Source organism: Loxodonta africana, chromosome 5 (assembly GCF_030014295.1).
Source record: "Loxodonta africana isolate mLoxAfr1 chromosome 5, mLoxAfr1.hap2, whole genome shotgun sequence".
NCBI lineage: Eukaryota > Metazoa > Chordata > Mammalia > Proboscidea > Elephantidae > Loxodonta > Loxodonta africana.
Window position 1 is genome coordinate 70,687,075 of NC_087346.1, and position 24,185 is coordinate 70,711,259.

The 24,185-nt window shown below is 37.0% G+C and overlaps 2 protein-coding genes across 8 annotated transcripts in view; one reads left to right on the forward strand and one right to left on the reverse strand.

Annotated features, from left to right (window-relative positions):
• Positions 1-3,700, forward strand: part of LIN54 (lin-54 DREAM MuvB core complex component) — an 81,346-nt gene extending 77,646 nt beyond the window's left edge. For all 5 annotated transcript variants that reach the window (XM_003414114.4, XM_010594095.3, XM_023553310.2 and 2 more), the window contains exon 13: positions 1,410-3,700. In XM_003414114.4, the coding sequence (XP_003414162.1) occupies positions 1,410-1,611 (202 nt within the window). In that variant the 3' untranslated portion in view covers positions 1,612-3,700. The remainder of the gene's footprint in view (positions 1-1,409) is intronic.
• Positions 3,652-23,831, reverse strand: THAP9 (THAP domain containing 9). 3 transcript variants are annotated; one of them, XM_064285659.1, is made up of 5 exons: positions 23,718-23,831; positions 17,342-17,537; positions 14,113-14,416; positions 12,952-13,102; positions 3,652-10,984 (listed from the first exon to the last, which is right to left on the reverse strand). In XM_064285659.1, exons 2-5 carry the CDS (start codon positions 17,390-17,392, stop codon positions 9,007-9,009), a joined length of 2,484 nt encoding a protein of 827 aa, XP_064141729.1. In that variant the 5' UTR covers positions 17,393-17,537; positions 23,718-23,831; the 3' UTR covers positions 3,652-9,006. The 3 variants fall into 3 exon arrangements, with proteins under 3 accessions (XP_064141729.1, XP_003414163.2, XP_064141728.1); XM_003414115.4 differs by lacking the exon at positions 23,718-23,831 and adding an exon at positions 23,389-23,496; XM_064285658.1 differs by lacking the exon at positions 23,718-23,831 and adding an exon at positions 23,383-23,487.
• Between the last annotated feature and the right edge of the window lie 354 nt (positions 23,832-24,185).

Sequence of the window (24,185 nt, forward strand, 5' to 3'; positions counted from 1 at the left end):
AAATGGGATGAGCTTTGCAAATGATGTATTATTTAAAATACTAAGTTGAAATAAGACCCAGTGCTTATAAAAGTAGGCTTAATTTGTATAAAATATTTCCGATATTAGTTTTAAAGCACTGTTAAAGCTGGATTATAATCATCAAATCATCCTTGAATGAGTTAAAGGCAAATGGGCAGCACCTTAATGAGGGTTACAACAAGGGATTCTTTCTGGACATCTGCTTTTAATAACAGTCTATTAGATTATTTAATCAAATGTTTCCATTAATTTTCCAACTTGGAAAAATGTTTAAGCTATTATAAAGTGAAAAAGAATAGAAAATTTTACACTATAATCAAAACTATATGTAATAGAAACACTATAAAAAAGGTTATACCAGGTTGTTAACAAGCTATTTCCTTGGTGACAAAAACCTTGAGTTTTTTTTTCTTTTCTTCTACTTTTCTGTAGTTTCCAAATATTTTATAATGGGCACTTTCATTATACAATGTTATTACTCATACAATCTTATAGTAATAGTAACATTATAATATTGTAGTATGATATGAATATTTTCTAATTTAAAGCCCTTCTTTGGCAGTGTGAAACTTCAGCTACCCTCTTTTGTCAGAGTGGATCTTAATTTCAGACTTTATTCTGCCTTGCAGCTAACTTATACCAGTGACTTGCTTACTTACAGGTTGTAGAGTTAGTAGTTAGATTAGGTTGCCTAATTTAATCCCTTGAAGACTTTAAGGCTTGACTTGGCTACAATATAGATTGCTCTCATTTAATACTCAATAGTTCTGGTCTTTATAAATGAAACCCTGTATGCATCCCCAAACAGTGGTTTTCCTTTTTTTGTGATGGAACAATGTAAATTTTTTTCTTTTATGTATTTTTTTTTATAGACAATATGTAGGAATATGGTATGTGCTTTATTTTCAGTGTTGCCAAAGAAATGATGCTTTCAGTTCCCAGTATCATTCATGCAACACATATTTATGTATATCATTATGTGTCAGACACTATTCTAGGCCCAGGAGAAACAGTGACTGAAACAAAGACTACCTCATGCAGCTTCCATTCATGAGTTGGGAGGAATTTAGTTATAGCAACTTTAGTCTACATGTAGAATTACATCTTTTGGTTAACTAAATAGCCTTGACTGGGTAATAACTCATGTGCTTTATGTAAAATGCTGTATTTCCTGATAAATATATTTTAAAATATGTTCAATAATAAAACCAAATCTAACATTTTAAAGCTCTTCAGGATGTGCTTGTGCTCATTGTCAAACTGCGATGCTCAGTACACTGATGAACATGAAAGTGTCAGTAGAAATTTCCAGGTGAATGTCAAGTCCACTTTTGTTGTTACTCGGTCATCATCATCTCTCTCTCTTTGTCTCTCAAAAATCTTTTCAGATTGCCATTTACGTTTGTAACTAAGGAAGTAGCTGAAGCCACATGTAATTGCCTTCTTGCCCAGGCAGAACAGGCAGACAAGAAGGGAAAATCAAAGGCAGCGGCTGAACGGATGATACTCGAGGAATTTGGACGATGTTTGATGAGCGTCATCAACTCTGCAGGAAAAGCAAAAAGTGACCCTTGTGCCATGAATTGCTAACTCTTGCACAAAAGACTGATAAATGGAAGTGTACAGAAAATTTAAGGTGCAGGGACACTTGATTTTCTGGAAGATTAACAATTATTGTATTGTTAATTCAGTCCTTGTTTTAAGAGACCTCAAATTATAATATTGAAAGAGGAGTAATTTTAAATGAGACATTACTGCATTTTAAATCTTAGTTAAATCTGCTTATACCCCTTCTAAATTGAATTTTTCCTTATTGTATTATAGAGATTTTTAATTTGCTTGGGTTTTCTGAGAATTAGATGTTCTATCATTCTGATTCTATTGACAAAGCAAAATTTATAAATTATTATGATATGATTTAAAATGTATGGCGTTGTATGACTTTGTTCTGGTAGAAGCGGCCAAAGAACACTGGTCTTACCCAGTTCTTTGGTACAAAACCTAGACTATAAGCAGATAGGATGTCTATGAACATACTCAGTTGACAATTTGTATTTAGAAAAGCACCAACTTTTTAAGAAAAATTAGCTTTTTAAGGATGATTCTGGAGTAATGTCCCACTTTGGGAATGTCAGAAGGGGAAGTAAACCATAGGCACACTTTTAAAATAAAAAAGTATTTCGTTTTTAACAAAACATAAAGTGTTATGGGATAGTAAACTAAGTCTCAGAGGATGGGCAATATGTTTCTATAATAAGTGACTAACAAGTGCTCTGGGTTGTCTCCATTTTCTTGCGGAGAGGTGGTATGTATTTGAAATGATAATAAATTGTCAGTGATTACTGGGTACTATTAAAATGGAAGGGTGCATCTGAATAGAAGTAAACGTACTGTTATATAGTGTAATATAGAATCTTACATAATTATCAGGTATAAAATTTGACTTGGATGGAGAAATAAAGAATATTGAAGTTCTAAGAGATGATGAATTTAGGGAAGGATTTTTCATCAATAAGAAAAGTTCTCTTTAAAGACTTGAATTAAGAGGTTTCAAAACCAGTATGTGACTCTTACGTGATTTACTGAAGTGGGCCTCCTAACAAAGCTTTCTAAATTGTAGTGGGATTTCTTTTTATAAAGAGAGTTTAATATGGCATTATTTTTAACCAGTGCTTTGGTAAGCTGAAGTATGCGTGTTTACAAATAATTTCTAAAACAGCCTAAATCATTTTCAGTAATTCAAAAGCTTTATGAATTTAAGAGCCTGCTGTAATAGGACTCTTGATTTTATGGCAAGAAAAAACCATGTTGGAATTCAGGCATTTTGTTAGGTACCTTAATCCTTAGTAATTACTAGTATATAATTATTACATTTCCTAGAAGGAATCTATAATTGTATGTATTAAGTGTGTATATATGTTCATATGAACACACAGGTGTAGACAATAGAAATTAATTCAGAAGAGGATTCCGTTATTCATTATCTTCCTTTTGAAATTTGGATTTCAAAATTATAGTGCAGTAACTTTAAATGTAGATAGTACAGAGATTCTTAGCACCTCAATCTAGTTGTTTAATTAAAATTTGTATAAATGTAAATTAGTGTAAGAGGATAAAATAATATCTAATCAAGTTATTTTTCAAAAGATTGCAATACCTTTTTGGTCTAAACCTAAACTTTGTTCACTTTGTACATATTCTGTGTTTAATTCCAATTGCACCTTTGTGATGTGTATTTATATACAGTGTGCAGAAAATGTTTGTGAAATTTGGATTACAATTGTAGATTATGTATGATGGCATTGCTTGACAATGTTTTGCTTGTAAAAATTTGAAGGTGCAATCAAATGCTACTAGTTTTTCTGATTTTCAAGAAGCTATCTAAAATAATAAGCCTTTTCCCTTCCTGTGCAGTACTTACTAAACAACTTCTTTTTGTATTTAGGCATTTGCATCAAATTGCTGAACAAGATTAATAGCCACCTTCAACAATTTTAAAAGACTATTGGGGGGGGGTTGGGTATATAATTTTTTAGCTCTATTTACATCCCAAAGTAGAAAGATTAAATTTATATTTACTAGAGCTATTCAAAGAATACACTTTTCTATATTGTAATAACAGGACAGCAAAGTAAATCATAAGGAAAATAAACATTTATATTATTCTGTAAAAAAAAAAGGTTTTGAATTTTTTCTTTAGTTTAATACACCACATTTAACATGCAAGAAACCTTTTCAAAGATCGGATTTTCAAGTAAATTTGACATTATCTTAGAAAGCAAACAATTAAAATCTGTCATTTTGCTCAGTCTCATTAACAAATTGTCTCAAAAGAATATATGTCTTCCGTTCTTTTTTCCTCTTATAAGGGCAGAAGCTCAATCTACTGTTCTTTTAATGTGTGATGTTCTTATGATGAGCACCTTTCTTAGTTCCCTTTCTCTCAAGAACTAAAAGCAACCTGTAGATCTTATCTCTGGACTCTACAGGAAACAGAACCTTAATGTTACAGGTAATAAAACAAGCAGAGCAGCGACTTTGGGGATGGTGATGACTTGGGGCGTAGTGATGGTGAGTAGTGCTTTAGTGTTCCCATTTATATGGACAACTGACATTTTTTCAGTCTTATGTAAAATGTGAATAAAAACACTTCTAGAAAAGTTTTCTATTTTTATTGTTCTGTAACACAAAAACTAAGAAATTGAATATTTATTTTACACATGAAGCTTGAAACCAGGACCCCAGCCTTACCTTTGATCATATTCCATTCTTTAAGCATTCTACATAGAAATTCTGGAGCAGCCATCCAAAGCAGAGAAGCCCATCAGCTAACAAGACCTGTATTATCGAAGTTCTTTCCTACGGTGTAAATTACTTAAGGCTTTTTTTTCTTGTTAGCACTTCTTGAATGCGTGCTTTACCATTATCTGTCTATTGCCCTTTGTCTTTGACTCAATTAAAGACCAAATTTGAGCTTCTTATGATCCAAGTGATTTTATAGGATGAAAGTTATAAAGTCTCAGTATAATTCACTGGAGTGACAGACAATAGAAGAAAAACCATGTGATCTCAAAAGATACAGAAAACCATTTCAAATATACTAAAAACCCTGAATCGAATAAAAGGGTGAATATTATGGTTTGCAAATTATATTTAAAGATTTTAATGCAAAAGAAATACCTGACAAAATATGACACCCATTTATGATTAAAAAAAAATTTTTTTTAACTCTCAGCAACTTTAAGAATAGAAGGGATTGTTAACCTGATAAAGAGCGTCTACAAAAAAGCCTACAGCTTCTTTGGTGAAAGAGTGCTTTCCCCTTAAGATTGGGAACAAGGCAAGGAAGTCTCTCACCACCTGCAATCAAGGATATATTGGAGTTCTGAAACAGTTCAATAAGGCAACAGGGAGGCCCATAGACTGGAAATTAATAAAACTATCTCTATTTGCAGATGATATGCTCGCCTATGTAGAAAAACCAAAGAATCTAAGAACAGCTATTAGAACTAATAAGTGAGTTTAGCACGATTAGTATGCAAAAAACCAATTCTGTTTTCCCATACTAGCAATAAACATTTAGAAACTGAAAAAATTTTAAATTACCATTTACAATAGCACCAAAAAACATGAAATCTAACAAAAATGTATACAAGGTCTGTATGCTAAAAGTACAAAACACTGATGGGGAAAAAAAAAATTCAAAGACAACCTGAAAGAATGGAGAGGTATATGTCCATGAATTAGAAACCTCACTATTAAGATGCAGCTTTCCTCACATTGATCTATATATAGATCGAGCACAATCTAAATGAAATCCCAGCAAGCTATTTAAAAATTTATATGAAAAGGTAAAACAACTACAATAGCCAAATTTTTTTTAGAGAACAAAGTTGGAGGACTCCCACCGGATTTCAAGACCTAAAAATACTAACTGTTGAGGAAGAAGTAGGACAACTGGAACTTTCATACATTGCTGGTTGGAATGCAAAATGGTAGTCACTTTGGACAGTTTGGCAGTTATAAACTCAAACATATACCTACCATATGACTCGATTATCTGGGTATACCACATTTTATTTATCCATTCATCAGTTGATGGACATTTGGGTTTTTTCCACTTTTTGGCTATTACGAATAATGCTGCAACTCTATGTTTAATATTTTGAGGAACTGCCTGGCTGTTTTCCAAAGTATCTGCACCATTTTACATTCCTACTAGCAGTGTTCGGGAGTTCCAATTTCTCCACATTCTTGACATTTTTTTCCTTTTTTAAAAATTATATCCATTCTTGTAAGTGTGAAGTGGTATCTCATTGTGATTTTGATTTGCATTTCCTTGATGGCTCGGAGCCCTGGTGGCACAGTGGTTAAGAGCTCAGTGCTAATCAAAAGGTCAGCAGTTGCCATCTATCAGCCACTCCTTGGAAGCCCTAAGGGGCACTTCTACTCTGTCCTGTAGGGTTACTATGATGATGGCTGATGATGTTGAACATAAACATGTTTATTGGCCATTTGTAATCTTAGAAATGTCTATTCAGATCCTTTGCCCATTTTTTAATCGTTTTGTCTTTTTATTATTGAGTTACATGGATTTTTTGTGTGTGTGCTTTAGATGAAGGTTTACAGAGCAAATTAGTTGTGGTTGCCAACCCCACGTCAACATTCTCTCCTCCTCGACATTGGGTTCCCCATTACCAGCTTTCCTGTCCTTTCCTGCCTTGTCCTTGCCCCTGGACTGGTGTGCCCATTTAGTCTCGTTTTGTTTTACTGCCCTGTCTAATCTTTGGCTAAAGGGTGGACCTCAGAAGTGACTTCAGTACTGAGTTAAAAAGGTGTCCAGGGGCCATACTCTCAGAGTTTCTCCAGTCTCTGTCAGACCAGTAGGTCTGTTTTTTTTGGTGAGTTAGAATTTTGTTCTACGTTTTTTTCCAGCTCTGTCCAGGACCCTCTATTATGATCCCTGTCAGAGCAGTCAGTGGTGGTAGCTGGGCACCATCTAGTTGTGCTGTACTCAGTCTGGTGGAGGCTGTGGTAGTTGTGGTCCATTAGTCCTTTGGACTAATCTTTCCCTTCTATCTGTGGTCTTCTTCATTCTGCCTTGCTCCAGGTGGAGTGGGACCAGTGGAGTATCTCAGATGGCAGCTCACAGGCTTTTAAGACCCCAGACGCTGCTCACCAAAGTAGCATGTAGAAATTGTCTTTACAAACTGTGTTTCGCCAGTTGAGCCATATGTTCCCCGAGACCATGGTCCCCAGCCCTCAGCTCAGTAATTCAGTCCCTCAGGAAGTTACAGAAATTCTTGTTATGTTCTAGATACAAGTCCCTTGTCAGATATATGATTTGTAAAATTTTCTCGTTTTTTGTGGGTGGGTTGTCTTTTTTTTGATAGTGTCCTTTGAAGTGCAACAATTTTTAATTTTCAGGAAGTCCAATTTATCTGTTTTCTTTTGTCATATCTAAGAAAGTATTATGTAATTTAAGTCACGAAGATTTACTGTTTTCTTCTAAGAGTTTTATAGTTTTAGTGTTTACACTTATGTCTTTGATCTATTTTGAGATAATTATATGTGGTGTAAGGTAGGGGTCCAACTTCATTCTTTTGCATATGGCTATCCAGTTGTCCTAGCACCATTTGTTGAAAAGTAGGATGAATACATTTCGGGGGGAATGTCTGCTTCCTCTGAAAAGAGCAAAGAAAAATGCAAAGTAGAAATCATAGCTGAATTGCCCTAATCAAATATGAATAATTTATAGAAAAATTCTTTCATTATAAAGCATATCATATCAAGTAAACATGATATCAAACTTGGGACCCTTTCACAAGGGTAAGAATACTTAATTGTGCTAAAGGCAGTGATAGAAATATTCAACATTTGTATGCTCCATTTTATCCAGCACTGAAATAATGCAAACACTAATTTCTGAAAATACAGAATACTATTAGTACATTAGTCTAATATAACATCAAAGACAGACACCACAGATACTTACCTAGTTTTAAATACATATTAGTTACAAAGTTTGGATTTATATAAACAATAAATTAAGGGGGATTTTTACAAACAGGCTTCCTTTAAATAAGATTTATCCTGGTACATCTAAGTTCATTCTATCTGCAAACAAAAAGCAATATTCAGACATCTCAGGAATAGCTCTTATATAAAATGCACTACACCAGGGGTTACATTTCAAAGCTTAAGCCTTGATTTGAGGTAGAATAAAGAGAATACCAATATATACTTTTTAAGGGGAATTCTGATGATAAATCTCAATTTTTACCTAATCATTAATCTTTTGCAATTTTAAGATTTCACATTAGGATTAAGTGTACTTTGTGAAGTCCTTCAGGGACAGAGTAGATGTTTTATATACACAGGTGAATAATGTGCCGTTCTTTCTTTTATCCATTAAAGTACCCTTATTTGTGAAAGTACATGCACCTATATATTTTTCTATTTATCTTTTCAGATCTGGGTGAGAGAATGGAGAAAACTGTTTCCATCTTTTATTATTTAAGCTTCTCCTAAATTTATGGAAAACCCATTATATAATTAAGAAAAAAATTTTATATCCATTGCCTTCATTGACTATCTCTTTCCAGTTTAACACATGCTATGAAGTCCCATTATTCATTCAGTATTGAAAATGCTTCGTTATTTTAGCCTCCCTGCAAGCAAAAGCAGAAGATGAAATAAAGGCTTCTCCCCATTCTCTAAAGAGCACTGAGCTTTTCCAACAGGAGTAAAGTGAGTATCAACCCTATTACTGAAAACAATATTTTCAAAGTTCAAGGATGATGGATTATGAAAATCATATGTCACCTATGTCCTTCCCAGAATGCTTTCCCCAGCTTGCCTGCAGCACAGGGAACCATCTGATGGCTCATGTGCTTACTTTGGGCCTGACAAAGTTTGATTGCTTCTGTATTTTGGGGTACTGGTAAGGAGATTTTTGTGGCATTTCATATTTTGCTCTAGCTGAATTTTAAAACCAGAACTTAATTTTTATATTTAAGTAAAAAATATATTCAAGGTTTTATAGGTGTTCAGTCAAAATTCTTAAGACCCATGAATCAAAGCTCTTTTAGTGTGTACAACATATTTATAAAAGAAGTAGATATTTTGGCCACTCTTAGTTACTGTTATTCTCCCTGGTTTTTAAAGTAGACTAAGTTAAAAGTAGGTCCAGTCATACTACTCAGTCTTAGAGTAGTGAATTCAAAGATAGCACCTGTTGCATATAGTCTGCTCCTACTGACTTAACGCTTTCTTCAATGGGTAACTCTAAAATGCTGTAAGCCATACCAAAGTATGGGCAGATTTTATGAGATGCATAATTAAGAAATTCTAATGAGACAGAATCACAAACTTGCCACCTGCACAGTGGTCAGTTTATAAAATAATGGTAAGATGAACTTTTAAAAATGAAACCATGTTGACCAATTACTCTTAATAAAAATTTTTTAATATATTTTAGGACTCTCATTTGAATGGATAACCATTGTTACTTGGCAAATGCCTGAATTTATTGGTTTTGGTAAAACTTGAGTATTTGTAATCTTGAAAAGATGACAAGTGTTCCTTTGATAAAGTTTTCATTTCAATTCTTTCTGAGTGGTGTTTTAAAGGATGCTGAGGTATGGCTTTAGCTCTGATACTTAAGAAACAAATTATTATATCCTTTAGCAACTTTACAAAGTGGTTGATGGCAAACACTTCTCCATCAAAGAGATGCTCATCTAAATCTACAAAAAGATAAATATGCCCAGAAAGCTCACATAATATCTTCTGCTGAAGATACAAGTCCCTCATTTTAGGAACTATTTCATAAACTGCTATTCTTGAATGGGTTCTTAGAACTCGCTCACAAATATCTATGACCCGACACAGACTTTCTGAAGGAAAATGCAAACCATCCCTCTTCTTAACACATAACAGTGATCCAATTTTAAAGGCTTTGGCATCTGATGCATACAGTGCCGCAATACAATCCTCACAGGTTAAAAGAGCCGATAACTTATTAGCAATATAGCCAGCACAATAGGTGAGATTTCGCCTGTGATCTGACAGGTCTAGTAGTGCCTCACTCAGTGAACAACTCGACCAGTCTTGGCTAATGTCCTCCTTCTGAAAAAGAGCATTTATAACGCTGCCACCATACTGATGCTGAACTGTCCAAAGGGCCAAGTCTGTCCTCCGGGCAATTGAAATGTCGAGGATGCTTACTTCATTTTGGAAAACTTCATCTTGAAATCTGTATCTGGTCTCCAAATGATGGTAAGCTTTCTGGAATGCCATGCAGGTAGGGCTCGAACTGGTTACTAATACCTGTTTAAGCACCCTTAGAAATAATTCCAGATGATCCTGACTGAATTTGTAAGTCAGAAGATATGGAAAAGGCATGACCTTTGTGAAAACATAACTTTGGTAGAGCCATTTTAAGCTCTCAGCATTAAGCAAAAATCCCAGGAATCCTAATTTTCGCTTACCTTTTATTATTTGATTATTGTTAGTATCAGATAAAGTAACAAAAATAGTCTTGGCCTCAATTAACACGTGATTTATCTTACTGTAAGTTTCAGGCAGTAACGGTCCCTTAAGTTCCTTTCCGTAACGGTTTCTACTATTAAAAACATCAAACAGATTGTTAATTAAGCGTAAAAAATGGATGGTACCAATACAGTTCTGAAAAGGAGGCAAGCCTATCGACAGCAAACATTCTAACGCGCTGGCTACACTCTCACTGAAGATTTGGGCAGCACAATTCATTTTTAGTACATGATTTTTCAAATTTGGAAGTGCACTTGGTATTCTTTCCATACTTGATAATTCCTGTTCCTCTAGTGCTACTAAGTCCACAAGGTGCTGCCAATGTGCTGTGCCATTAATGAACTGGATACTCTGAAAATGCTGAAACGCGTTTCTTATTAATCTAAGCAAGTGGCAAGAATCAAAAAAGTATGCAATCTGTTGACCAGATGATGAAGGATGTTGAAATGTACACTTGATGTTGTCTCCATCGATATGTATCCCCAATGCTTTTGCCATCTGAACACTGTGAGCTGTAGCATCAGATGTAACAGCCAGCACTGTGATGCCTATGTCACTCAGTTTGCCGATAGTCAGACGAAGCAGCTGAGCCTGCAAATAGCCAGATGCCCTGTTTACAAAAAAATAACCAAGAGGTGTTCTCCAGTGACCAAAAATACCCACTGCCATTAACAGAACAGTTTCTGAGGCAAGGGGTGTTTCATCAGCATCAAGTTTGCCAAGACCAAAGTCCATAAATCCTTGCAAATGGTGACTGATGGGGTCCCACTGAAGTTGTTGCTTAAGGGAGATACCCTTTATTATCAGTGAACAATACTGATACATTTGGTATCCATTCTCTACTCTTTGTTGAAGAAAAGAAAAAACGTTGCTGTTGAAACCTGGACTGGGTTTGCACTTGGATAACCAACTGGAAAATATGAAAAGTGAAAAATAAACTCAAATGAAGTAATAAAAAGAGGGAAAATATCTTAAATGGTAGCCTCAAATCTCTGGATATAAACCCAGATATGTAGCCAAATTCTATAGACATTTTCAAGATACATGCATATGGTCACGATGAAATAGTAAGATATTAAAGAAACTTAGTAGTGTTTTAACAAAAAACAAAGTAGTATTTTAAGAGTCTAATTTACCACAAAATAACTTCCTCCTAGTCTGTCCTAGTCTGGAAGCTCCACTGAAACCTGTTCAGCATCACAGCAACATGAAAGCCTCCACTGACAGATGGGTGCTGGCTGTGCATGAGGTACGCTGGCTGGCAATCAAATCCAGGTCTCTGGCACAGAAGGCAAGAAGTCTACCAATTAGCCATCATCTCCCCCAACCGAAAAGTGGGGGCGGGGAGGTAGAAGGAGAAAATATCAACATAGTATCCATTATTTGGTATACAAAAAGGCTTTTGAAGCTATGGGAAAGGAGGAGGGAGGAGTATGAGAACAATTTATAAAACAAACAAAAAAAAGGCCACCGTCGTCAAGGCAATTCTGACTCAATGACCCCACAGGACAGAGCAGAACTGCCCCATAGGATTTCCAAGGAGCTGCTGATGGATTCAAACTACTGACCTTTTGTTAGCAGCCATAGCTCTTAACCAGGGCTCCAAAAATTACATGGTGCTTATATATTAAGAAAAATGGGGAAAGAATAATTTAAAAAAGAATTTCTCTGGCTCAGCAGAAGGTGGACATTTATAAATAAGTATAATACCTAGCCTGACTGGTAATACCATATTATGGAAAAGACTGAGTAAGCTTTATATATAAATGTTCATTTCATTATTATACAAAATAGCAACTACAGTGAAAAAAATCAAAACAATATAAATGTCCAATAGTTGGAGAAAGCCAGCCATTAAAACTTGTTTGTAAAGAGGTCATAATAACATGGTTAAAAAGTCTTATATTATAGTCATAAAAGGCAGGTTAAAAATGTATATACAAAAGATCACAACTATGTAAAAACTAATAAATTTAAGCACAGAACAAAGACCGAAAGGAAATACCGTAAATGCTAACAATAATTTTTTATGTACAATATAAAGGAACAATGGGTGATTTTTTTTCCCCTTTTACTTCTAAATTTTTTATTAGTAGTATTATTGTTATATAGTGTATGGTGGAAAATCTTCAACATTTTTTAAAAAAGGAGTTTATAAAATCAATGATAGAAAACAGTAAAAATTAAGAGAATTAAACTTATATGGCGACCCTATGTGTTGCAGAGTAAAACTGCTTCATAGGATTTTCTTGGCTATAATCTTAATGGAAGCAGATAGCCAGCCCTTTTCTCCTGTGGTACCACTGGATGGGTTCAAACCGCCAACCTTTAGGTTAGGAGTCCAGCACAAACTGTGCCACACAGGGACCTTGTGTCAACTGCATCAATTGTGGTGCTTACTAAAAATGCAGATTCCTATGCTATGTCTCAGAACAATAGTATCAACCCAAAATTATTCTAAATTTTTCAGAATAGTCAAATATTAAAACTACCAAAGTGTACTTAAAAAAAAAAAACCCAAACCCGTTGCCATCAAGTCGACTCCAACTCATAGTGACCCTATAGGGCAGAGCAGAACTTGCCCCATAGGGTTTCCAAGGAGCATGGTGGATTCAAACTGCTGACCTTTTGGTTAACAGCCACCAGGGCTCCACTGAAGTGTACTAGAAATTACAATATTTCAGGTTTCAAATTTTCCTACCATCTGGAAAACACAAAAAATTTGTCAGACTACATGTCGTTTTTGTCAGTGAAAATATCACTGTTGTAATAATATGCAAATACCATCTAGAATTTTTTAGAAGGAAATGCACTCATAAGTGATAGTGTGAATATTAATAACCATATATATAAAATTCAGTAAAACAACCCACTTACGTTCTGAGGATGGAAGAATGAGGTAGTTTAAGAATCTTTCTTACGTAATCGTAGACTTTGCTACTGCACAAGTAGAGTGTACCTGCAAATTGTTTCATTTCTGTGGAGTACTCGGCTGTTTCACTCCAGTTATACAACTCCCACTTAAAATCTGTTGAAATAAATTTATTTATTCTTGGTGATAAAAAATACGTATAGTAATATTTTCAGGTAAAGGTCATAGCATTTGGATACAAAATACACTGGGAATCAAAATTCAAATGTAAATAAAATTCACATTTTAACTTGTTCAGAGATTACTGTCCAATTTTAGGGCCTCTTGACCAATTTACCCTATTCACTTTGAATCGTGTCACTAGAGATAGGGAAAAGAAAAGGTTCACCTTGAATCACTATGTTTTACTATCCACTGGCAGACTAGGTAGAAATTTTTTGAGGAAAAGGGAATAAAATGAAATAACTGTTTGTAGTGAGACCCTATTTATTCCTTCTAGTCTCCTCTTTGAAAAAATTTTCTTCTCCTTTGGAGATATCTACGTCTTTCTAGTAACACGATATAACTTTTCTAAAATAAGTCCAAGATCTCTACTGCTTTCATTAAAACATAAGTTGGCAATTCATGTTTCCTCTCTTCAAATATCCTGGTTCACAAAGAGGACTGGGTAGTATTTTTCCAATAGATTTTTATATCTACTCTATAGAATATTAAAAAAAAAAAATTCATAGACTCCTACAATTTCCAAGCTCAGAGGAATTTGATAAACTATAAACTCCATTGCAAAAACATTTTGGTAATAAATTACGTAGCTGTTATAACTGTTGATAAAGAATTTGTAGTAGCATGGGTAAGTGCTACTATAAAGAGTGAAAATATTGTGTAAACCGTATGATCTCATCTCTGGGTGGTGGGATTATGGGTTATTTTTATGATTTACATATTTTTTTGCTTTTCCTAAAATAAGTATATTTCTTTTATAACTGGAAAACTATAAAATATAAAAGGCTTTAGGTTATTACTTTTTTTTCTTGTTTATGCTACTGAGACTTTATATTTTCCAGCTAAAAGCATATTTTCATAGGCAATAACAAAGTAAACATTTAATGCTATTAGAGAAAAATAAAGAGCATTTTGTAAGTTTTACAAGTTTTTGGGAAAAATACCTGAAAACTGTGCTCGTAGCAGACACTCTGTTTCTTCAGAAAGTAGTTTCTCTTCTACAAGTGCATCAATTAATTGCAAACCCTTTCTCTTCTTTATCATCCTGTAGTTTTTGACAGAAATAAGTCTTTTTTTGGACACCTGTAACATCTGCTGCACTTCGGCCAGTCTTTCTGCACCTACCGTCAAGGGTCTCCTTAAACTATAGTTATGGTCCTCAGTAGTAACCTCGTCAGAATTATCTGGAAGTGGCTGTCTTAAAATTTTCTGTCTTGCTTTACCTTTCAGGTGTGCAGCTTGAGGGACCTATGCCAGAAATATAGAATTAAGATTATTTTATAAATATCACAAAATTGATCAGCTATAAAAAATACCAGTGAATGCAATACACTCACCTGGCTACTGTGGAGAGTTATGAAAGAAAAGATCATAATGTCTGAATTTTTTTTTAAAAAAGTATTATCTATAGAACAATGCAAGTAAAGAGATTTTATTGTACCTATGCAGAAATATTAACATGCTGCTGAAAAGTTTCTGAAATGATTAAATACGAAAAAAAAAAAGAAAGCCCCAAACCCACTGCTGTGGAATCAATTCTGACTCACAGTGGCCCTATAAGATAGAGTAGAACTGCCGCATATAGGGTTTCCAAGGCAGAAGCAGACTGCCACATGTTCCTCCTGCAGAGTGGCTGGTGAGTTCAAACCAATGACCTTTCAATTAGCAGCTGAGCTCTTTAACCACTGCACCACCAGGGCTCCTTAACTAGAAAAAGGTGGTGTTAATTTGGGAAGGCTTCATAGAAATAAGTTTTGAAGGAGCAATAACATGATATAATGTAGGGGATGGTTATTTGCGCTAAAGAAGAAAGCATAGTGGAAAGCACACAGGCTTTGGAATTAAGACTGACCTGCTTTAAGTCCCAGCTCCATCACTTGTTAGCTGTCATTTAACCTCGATAACCCCTTGTCTCCTCTTCAGTAAATTGTGGCTAATACACGCATGTTTTGAGAATAAAGTAATTTATGTAAATCTCCTAGTACAATGGCCAAATCATAATATGTCACAATAAATTACTGATTTGGGGTCCCTGAGTAGTGAAAATGGTATGTGCTTGACTACTAACCTAAAGGTTGGCAGTTTGAACCCACCCACCTGGCAGCACTGCAGAAGGTGTGGCAATCTGCTTATATAAAGATTACAGCCAAGAAAACCCTATGGAGCAGTTCTACTTTGTAACACGTGGGGTTGCCAAGTTGGAATCAACTTGATGGCAACAGGTTTGGTATTTTTCGCTTATTACTGATTTATACAAAAGCATGAAAGCAGGTCAATTTTTTTACATATTTTTTTGTTGTTGCCAAGAATATTCACAGCAGTACACCAATTCAACAGTTTCTACATGTACAATTCAATGACACTGATTACGCTTCAAGTTGTGAGACCATTCTTACCCTCCTTTTCCAAACTGTTCCTCCCCCATTAACGTAAACTCACCGCCCCCTAAGTTTCCTATCTAATCTTTCAAGTTGCTTTTGTTAATTTGCTCCCAGATAGATAGATCTTAAAAGAGCATAATGCTCGAGGCAGACATTCTTTACTAGTTAAGCTAACCGATTGTTTGGTTTTAAGACGACTTCAGGGGATATTTTTTGTTTAAGGTTTAAAGATTATCTCAGAGCAATAGTTTCAGGATTTCATCCAGCCTCCATGACTTCATAAGGTCTGGATTCAACGAGAATTTGAAATTCTGTTCTCTATTTCCCCCTTTTTGATTAGGATTCTTCTTCAGAATCTTTGATCAAAATGTCCAGTAATGGTAGCTGGGCACCATCCAGTTCTTCTGGTCTGCAATGGAGGCAGTCATTCACACATTCCATTTCCTCCTATTTCTGACTCTCCTCCCTTGTTGCTCCAGGCAAACAGAGACCAATGGTTGTGCCTCGGATGGCCAAAATCGGGTCAATTTATCACAAATAAACCAGTTGCCATAGAGTCGATTCCAACTCATGGCAACCCCATGTGTGTCAAAGTAGAACTGTGATCCTTTGGGTTTTCAGTTGGCTGATTTTTCAGAAGTAGATTGCCAGGCCTTTCTTCCAAGGCACCTCGGTGGACTTGAACCTCCAAGTTTTCAGTTAGCAGATGAGTGTGTTAACAATTTACACCACCCAGGGATTTCTTATCACACATACAGCAGGTAAATATTAAAAAAAAAAAACTGCTGCTGAGTTGATTCCAACTCATAGCAACCCTATAGGAAGAGCAGAACTGCCCTATAGGTTTTCCAAGGAACAGCTGGTAGATTTGAACTGCTGACCTTTTGGTTAGCAGCTATAGCTCTTAACCATTGTGCCAACAGGCAAATATATGTGGTTCAAAAAGGCAGTTAGAAATCTACAAATCAATTAATAGGAAGCATTTGAAATGTCTAATTAAGAGTTTGAATTTGACACCAACTATATACTTCTGAGGAAACCCTGGTGGTATAGTGGCTAAATGCTATGGCTGTTAATCAAAGGGTCAGCAGTTCGAATCTGCCAGGCGCTCCTTGGAAACTCTATGGGGCAGTTCTACTCTGTCCTATAGGGTCACTCTGAGTATTTTTTTTTTTTTATATATACTTATGAATAGGGGAATGACATAGAACAATAACGAAGGAAGGAAACTCCAACAAATAAGAGGAAGATGAGGCTAGCGTCAGGATTGAACAGTTAGATGATTATTGTAGACTGTACAGAAAGCAATTAAGCCAGGAACCAGCTTTGTGGCTAAGGAGTGAAAGAATAAAATAAAAACAATCAAAAGAAACACAGAAATGTAACACCAATACTGGTGACCACCTTATAAAAAGTCTCCTATTTCTATGTACTTCTTTCTGTATCAATGCTAGTAATTACATTTTTGGTCGTGATCAGTAACATTATTGCAAAGAGCCCCCCCAAAAGTGTAGATAATTTCAATTACCACAGTTCTCTTGGACTTAACAAAAGCCTGAATTCTAAGGCTATGTATATCCATTCATTGTAGACAAATGATTTGCATTTATATATCTTTTTTTTTAAGGTTCAAAGCAGAATTCTAATATTACATATAAACTTAAACTTTTCTCTAAGCATTTTAAATCTAATATTGAATTTAAGACTTTTTTTTTACTCTAAAATTCTAGCTATAATGTGTATACTTTTTTAAAAGTTCTGTGAAATTTAGCTTTGTTTTCACCTATTATACCTTGTATAGAGAAACAGAAGGCACAGCTCCTTTCTTCAACTTTCTTCTCATGCCATATGACTCAAAGTCACTTTCTTGAAAATGTTTGGAACACAGTATAGCACCTGGTCCTGGGATCCAAATCTTTTTGCTTCTGGGGTCCACACGATTAACAGCCCTGATCCATTTTGAGCGCTGTATGGTATCAGTTGGAAATCTATAACAATCATATTAAAGTTCTATTAACATGAAAATAGTCTAGTAATATTTGTTATATGATCCCATTTATTACTTAACTGTTTTATACGGAAAGTCCAGCCAGGTGAATTTACTTATCTGATTTCATTTTTATAAGCTCTTTAATTTTTTATCCCAAAGATTCACTATCTATGTGATCTTGTCTGTTTCAGTTTGTATGGGGGCAATTCTCATATGTCCTACCACATTCTGTCTTCACGGCTTACACTTAACAGAAAAATCTGCTCCAATTTAACTGGTTAAAAAACATATGTGGTATTTTCCTTTCCTGTAGTGATTGTGGAAACTCTGGTGGCATAGTGGTTAAGTGCTACGGCTACTAACCAAAGGGTCAGCAGTTTGAATCCACCAGGCGCTCCTTGGAAACTCTATGGGGCAGTTCTACTCTGTCCTATAGGGTCGCTATGAGTCGGAATCGACTTGACGGCACTGGGTTTGGTAGTGATTTTAACACACATCTACAAATTCTTTGATACTCCTCCTTTTAAGAGTTGGAGTTGAATTACTCACTCCTTAAATGTGGGCTGGACTCTAACCATGCAAGAGCCATCAAAAATCTGCACTCCACCAAGTTCTACATACCAGCCTCCCCACTGGTATGTATGCCTGGTGACTACAGCAATTGATCTCAGCCTATAGGGTGGTCTGGAACACCTGGAACTCCTGAAGTAGTTAACTTCTAGCCAGCCCCAAACAGCTTTGTCAGTTTGCCCCCAAGTACTAAACAAATATTTTCTATGTGTAAAATGACTTGAAAAAAGTTGGGAAGTACTGCATTCTAACCAGTTTGACTAATTTTGAGTTCTGGATAAAATTAAATCTGTAATAATAAACTGATATGACTTTTAAAGCATTTACCTTGTTATATATATGTTATAAAGACTTGGTATTAGTCTTAAAAAAAAAAAAAAAAACTGCATGGCAGGTTTTTATCCTCTTAAACAAGATGAAACCAGGAAAGACACAAGTAAATATCCAACCAGTAAATAAAACAAAAACCAACCAGTAAAAAAAAAAAAAAAAATAGCTCGTTAAAATTGGAATTCATGTCTCTACTATAAAGCCACCTCTGGCAGAAGAAAAATCCCAAACCAATCATCTCATATGCACAATAATAGTTGGATTTCACTGTACTAGAATATATTTTCCTTTTCCTATTGATTATACCTTTTTACATTACCAGCAAGAATTTACCTTTGGCTCTTTGTACATAAAATACTTCCCAGGAAAATGGCTAACAAAACTTCTTCTACAGTGGATACCTCTGGAGAGGAAGAGAAAGGACTGAAGAGTGAGGCTTTAACTATACCTGTAACTTAGCTCTGTTCTAAAGGAAAAATAAATCTGAAATAAGGCAAAATGTTAACATCTGCTTAATCCTAGTGGGGGGTATACAGGTGTTTGTTATATATTATTGTTGGCCTGTTAGTGTGTTTGAAACTTTTCCTAATTAAATGTTTAAAAATAAAATCCATTATGACAATTCAGGCAAAAAAAAATACTCCAAATTATCATGCATATATTTGTATGTGAAATTAATTTGCTTAATCTTGTTACTGACACCAACAAAAGGAATGAACTAAAAGGTCACTTTAATTTTTAACTTGCCAATCTCCCCTTTGCATATAGACATTTATGGTTTTAACAGGGCACCAATGTTTCTATACCTTTGAGTCATTTTTTTATTTGAAAGTTTACAAATCAAGTCAGTCTCTCATACAAAAAGTTATATACACCTTGCTATGTACTCCTAGTGACTCTCCCCCAATGAGACAGCACACTCCTTCTCTCTACCCTCTATTCCCCATGTCCATTCAGCCAGCTTCTGTCCCCCTCTGCTTTCTCATCTCCCCTTCAGACAAGAGTGGCCCACATAGTCTCATGTGTCTACTTGAGCCAAGAAGCTCACTCCTCACCAGTATCAATTTCTATCTTATAGTCCAGTCCGATACCTGTCTGAAGAGTTGGCTTTGGGAATGATTCCAGTCTTGGGCTAACAGAAGGTCTGGGGGCCATGACCTCCGAGGTCCTTCTAGTCTCAGTCAGACCATTAAGTCTGGTCTTTTTAAGACAATCTGAGGTCTGCATCCCACTGCTCTCCTTCCTCCCTCAGGGATTATCTGTTGTGTTCCCTGTCAGGGCAGTCATCGGTTCTAGCTGGGCACCATCTAATTCTGATCTCAGGCTGATGTAGTCTCTGATTTATGTGGCCCCTTCTGTCTCTTGGGCTCATAATTACCTCTTGTCTTTGGTGTTCTTCATTCTCCTTTGCACCTTTGAGTCATTTTTGATTCATTCTCTTCACCAGAGCCCCTTACCTATGTATGTCCTTACTACTTTTTTCACAGCTCTGGTGATGGCACTGGGGAACTTCGGAGAAGGCTTCAGAGATCATATCAGAACTAGAGTTGAAGGGGCCATAGGAGCTTGCCATGCAACAGTGGCGTCACTAGGGCTGCTATCATTCAGTGCAGTAATTCATGGTGTCAATACCCCCCCTAACCCCCATGATGGCCTTCTTCCTCTACCAGACCATACAGAACCCTTAGTAATGTTTTTTGTACTAATGTTACTTGTAAATTGTAATTTCTATATTATCACTCCTTTTTTCATTTAATTACTATTTAATTCTTAAAAAAGTTATTGATATAGGTTCACAAATACTAATTACAATAATATAGCTAACCAAAAACCAAACCTACTGCCATCGAGTCTATTACAACCCATAGTGACCCCACTGGGTTTCCAAGCTATAAATCTCTGCAGAAGCAGACTGCCACATCTTTCTCCTGCTGAGCTGCTGGTGACTTCAAACTACCGACCTTTTGGTTTATTTAACCACTGCACCACCAGGGTTCCTTTATTATAGCTAAAACAAAATCAGGACAATAAAAACACTGGCAGCAATGAAAACAACACTGCTTATGGCATTTGCAGATGAAGTGAAGTAATTTAAAGCATCATTGTAATTGTGTAATGATGATAGCTCTGACTGGAGCACGTTAGAAGGTTCAAAAAGTAAGTTAGCACAGAGTTTATTGATACATGTAAGCTGGGTTTGAAAATGTTTCCATTGTTATAACTAACTACAGGGATATTTTAATAAAAAATAATAAATTTCTGCTGAAACACAGCACAAAAAACTTATAGACAGTCATTTTGGTGGCACCCCCTCTGACAGTATCACCGGTGTGGTCCGCAGCCCCCCAATGATGCCACTGCCATGCAGACAGAGGCCATTCAAAGCAGATGCAAAAACAGAGGGACGAAATAATGCCTTGAATATTACTGGCTTATAAAGCATTTAAAAAGAGGTTAATGTGGATGCTTAAGAGCAATGAGGTCAAGCAACATGACAGGTGAGAGTCTTCTAAAGAAAGAAGGCCACTGACAAATTACTGAAAGTTTAAAGTACTTTCAAAGACAGGGATATTTAAATTGTTTTATCCACTATTATAAAATAGAACCAGTAAAACCATCAAGCAAAGGATTGGGGCAAAGCCCAGCAAAAGCAGCTGAGGCCAAGGGTGAAGCTAAGAGTGCCACTGAGAAGCCTACCTAGCAATGAACTACAGGGGCGTGAAAGAAACCAAAAATGTAATCGAGGAAGATGAGGCTGGGAGGGCAGGGTAGACGGTATGTTGTGGCTGAAAGGAGTACAGAGGTAGCAGAGAGGTTAGAGATGGCCTGGAGAGGTAGCTACAGACCCGATCACAAAAGGTCTTGAATGCTAATTAGCTTTGGATCCATCCTTTAGGTCAGTGGCCACTGAAGCATCTACTGAGATTGGAAGAGAATATCAGAATTTACTAATTTTACCCCATCCTTTAATTTTGTATTTTACAATGCATATTAGCACACAGAACTGACTTCACTATACATGTAACAGGGACATGTACTCAAATTTTTTACAAAGAGAACCCCAAGATCACAAGGGTGAGTAAATTCTCTCCTTCCCATATTACCTTTTTGCTGAGCCTTTAGTTCAGATGCATATGCCCATTAAATTTAGCCAGATCACATAGGACCCTCTGTCCCTGCTGTTTCATTGGAGCTGTGGTGCCAGACATCTAGCTACAGAAGGTTGAAAAGTCAATGGAAGGCAAGGAAGTAGTGTATACTCTTGGTTTTAGGATGCTGCCTATAAAGGGAGGGAGAATGGTAGAGTACTGTAGAGGTGCACACTCAGGGGACTAAAGTGAGCATGCTTACTAGCTTTAAGCAAGTAACTAATAGAAAGAGCAGTTTAAAATAAGAGAATTAATTGATGGGAAGAAAGTCCCAGAGAAGATAGAAAGGATATAGTCATAACAACTTAGGTGGAAGAATCAGCCCTATTTAAATAAAAAAGTGACTATAGAGTGAAGACTCCTTCACCTGGTTATTTTTTTTTGTCCCCAAGGTACCTTTTCACTCTTGTACATTATCTGCACTCTCCATCTCTTTACACTTCTCCATGCTATTCCTCCTAAAGTGATAGAGGTAGTCTATTCAAATGTGGGACCCTGGTGGTACAGCGGTTAAGAGCTCAGCTGCTAACCAAATGGTTAATAGTCGAGTGCAAACTATTCGTGCCACACAGGGACCTTCTTGGCTATAGATGAGTTTTCGTTAATTGTACAGTCTACAAACCAAAAAAACCAAACCTGTTGCTGTAGAGTCAATTCCGACTCAAAACGACCCTATAGGACAGAGTTGTTCTCCCCATAGGGTTTCCAAGGAGAGGCTGGATTCAAACTGCCAACCATTTTGGTTAGCAGCTGAGCTCTTAAAACATTGTCACCAGGGCCCCACCTTTGAATAGGCTATCTCTTTTTGAAGTAGATTTCTTCCCTTGAGTGAGGATCTGTTTACCCACTTCTCTACTTCTCATTGTGCCTTGAACATGATTTCAACCACCTGTACCAGTCTGTGGAAATAGCGGTGGCATAGTGGTTAAGTGCCATGGCTGCTAATCAAAAGATCAGCAGTTTGAATCCATCAAGCGCTCCTTGGAAACTCTATGGTGCAGTTGTACTCTGTCCTATAGGGTTGCTATGAGTCAGAATTGACTCGACAGCAATGGGGTTTTGGTTATACCAGTCTGCGAAACCCTAGTGGTGTAGTGGTTAAGAGCTACAGCTGCTAACCAAAAGGCCGGCTGTCCAATCCACCAGGCCCTCCTTGGAAACCCTAAGACAGTTTCACTGCCTTTTAGAGTCGCTATGGATTCAACATCAATGGGGTTTTGGTTATGGCAGTCTGTACCATCCATCTGTGTTCCAATTACATTGGTATGAAATTTTGCCCCACGCTTTATCCAAAAAAAAAACTTCCTTGCTGTGATGTGATCCACCTAGAATGTGACCGGCCTTACAAAGTTCGACTAACGCTGCTGAACAACGTGCAACGCCAGGCAGTACTCGTGGAAACTCCGGTCTGTGCTCATGCTCACGACGCTATATTGGGATGGTAACGCCCTCCTTCAACAGTTCTCCCAAACTCCCTTCCTTTTTCTCTCCTCACTTTAAATAAGAACTCGAAAGATGGCAGGAATCCTTTCATTTTTTTAAGAATAGTTCTCTTTAAAAGCCACTAGGGAAGCCGTGAGGCAAGCTGGAAACAACGAGAAAAACTAGAAATTTGGAGGGAAACAACAAGCGACAGAGAACACTTTCTCTCAAAGTTCTCGGCCCCCGCCTCACACTACGCACATCGCGACACGTCACGTCGACGGCGCGACGCACTCCCCGGCCCCGCCCCACCGTGGCCTACTCCCCAGCTAGCGCTGCTGGGAGTTAAGACTGTTCGGAGGCTGCTCTCACACGCACTGGTGGAAGGAGAGGCCGCGCTCCCTGGTCAGCACGGTGTCGCGGGTGCTGCAGCCCACTGCAGAACAGCTTCGGGTCATCTTGCTACGTCGGGCTCCCCTGTCGTAGTTGCCGGAACAGCATGAACCACAATAAATTTAGCTCCGCCTGTTTACTCGGCGACTACGACCTTTATTTATACAGAAAGGCGGGCCTTCGAGGCACGGGACCCCCCCCCCTTTCCTCTCCGCGGGCGCTGCGTTAGACTCCGCGGCCAATCGTTGGCTACGTCGTGCCGCAGCAGCCAATCGGAAAGGCCAGGGGCTTTAAAACGGAAAGGCCGTTCATACCTGCTTTTTCGAGGGTGTTTTGTGGGATTTCTTGGAACATGGTTCCTTTCTTCGTGGCTTCACCCACCTTGGCTCAATCCGTTGCCATCACGCCGCATATAAAGCTGAAGCTGAGAATGCGAAGCGGAGAGTCAGGGCATAAATGGAAGCGAATCCAGGACCATGCTGATGAGTCCCCGGGTGCGAGCTCTAAATCTGGCAGGAGGATATGAGGGGAGGAAGGGGGATGAGGGGGATAAACGCGGTGCCCTAGAAACGTTGAAGACAAAGTCGGGCCAAGAAATAGGTGATTTACTAAGACGTCATCTCCTTGCCTATTATTTTGTAGCGTCATGATGTGGAGATGATGTAGCAGCTCTTGGCATGGCTGGCCGTAAGAATGTGACCCCAGAGAAGAGTCTAATATGAGGATACATCCACGAACCCTTTTCTCTAAGGTATCTTGCCGCAATGGGAAAATTCAGAAGG

Bases quoted from the DNA above. Each gene is read 5' to 3' on its own strand.
- THAP9 (XM_064285658.1), bottom strand. From the start codon at position 23,468: ATGACCCGAAGCTGTTCTGCAGTGGGCTGCAGCACCCGCGACACCGTG. The intron at 17,538-23,382 runs GTGAGAGCAGCC...TGATTGTTATAG, and splicing joins CTCTCCTTCCACCAGTGCGT to ATTTCCAACTGATACCATAC. The intron at 13,103-14,112 runs GTATTTTTCCCA...TTATTTCAACAG, and splicing joins GCTACGAGCACAGTTTTCAG to ATTTTAAGTGGGAGTTGTAT.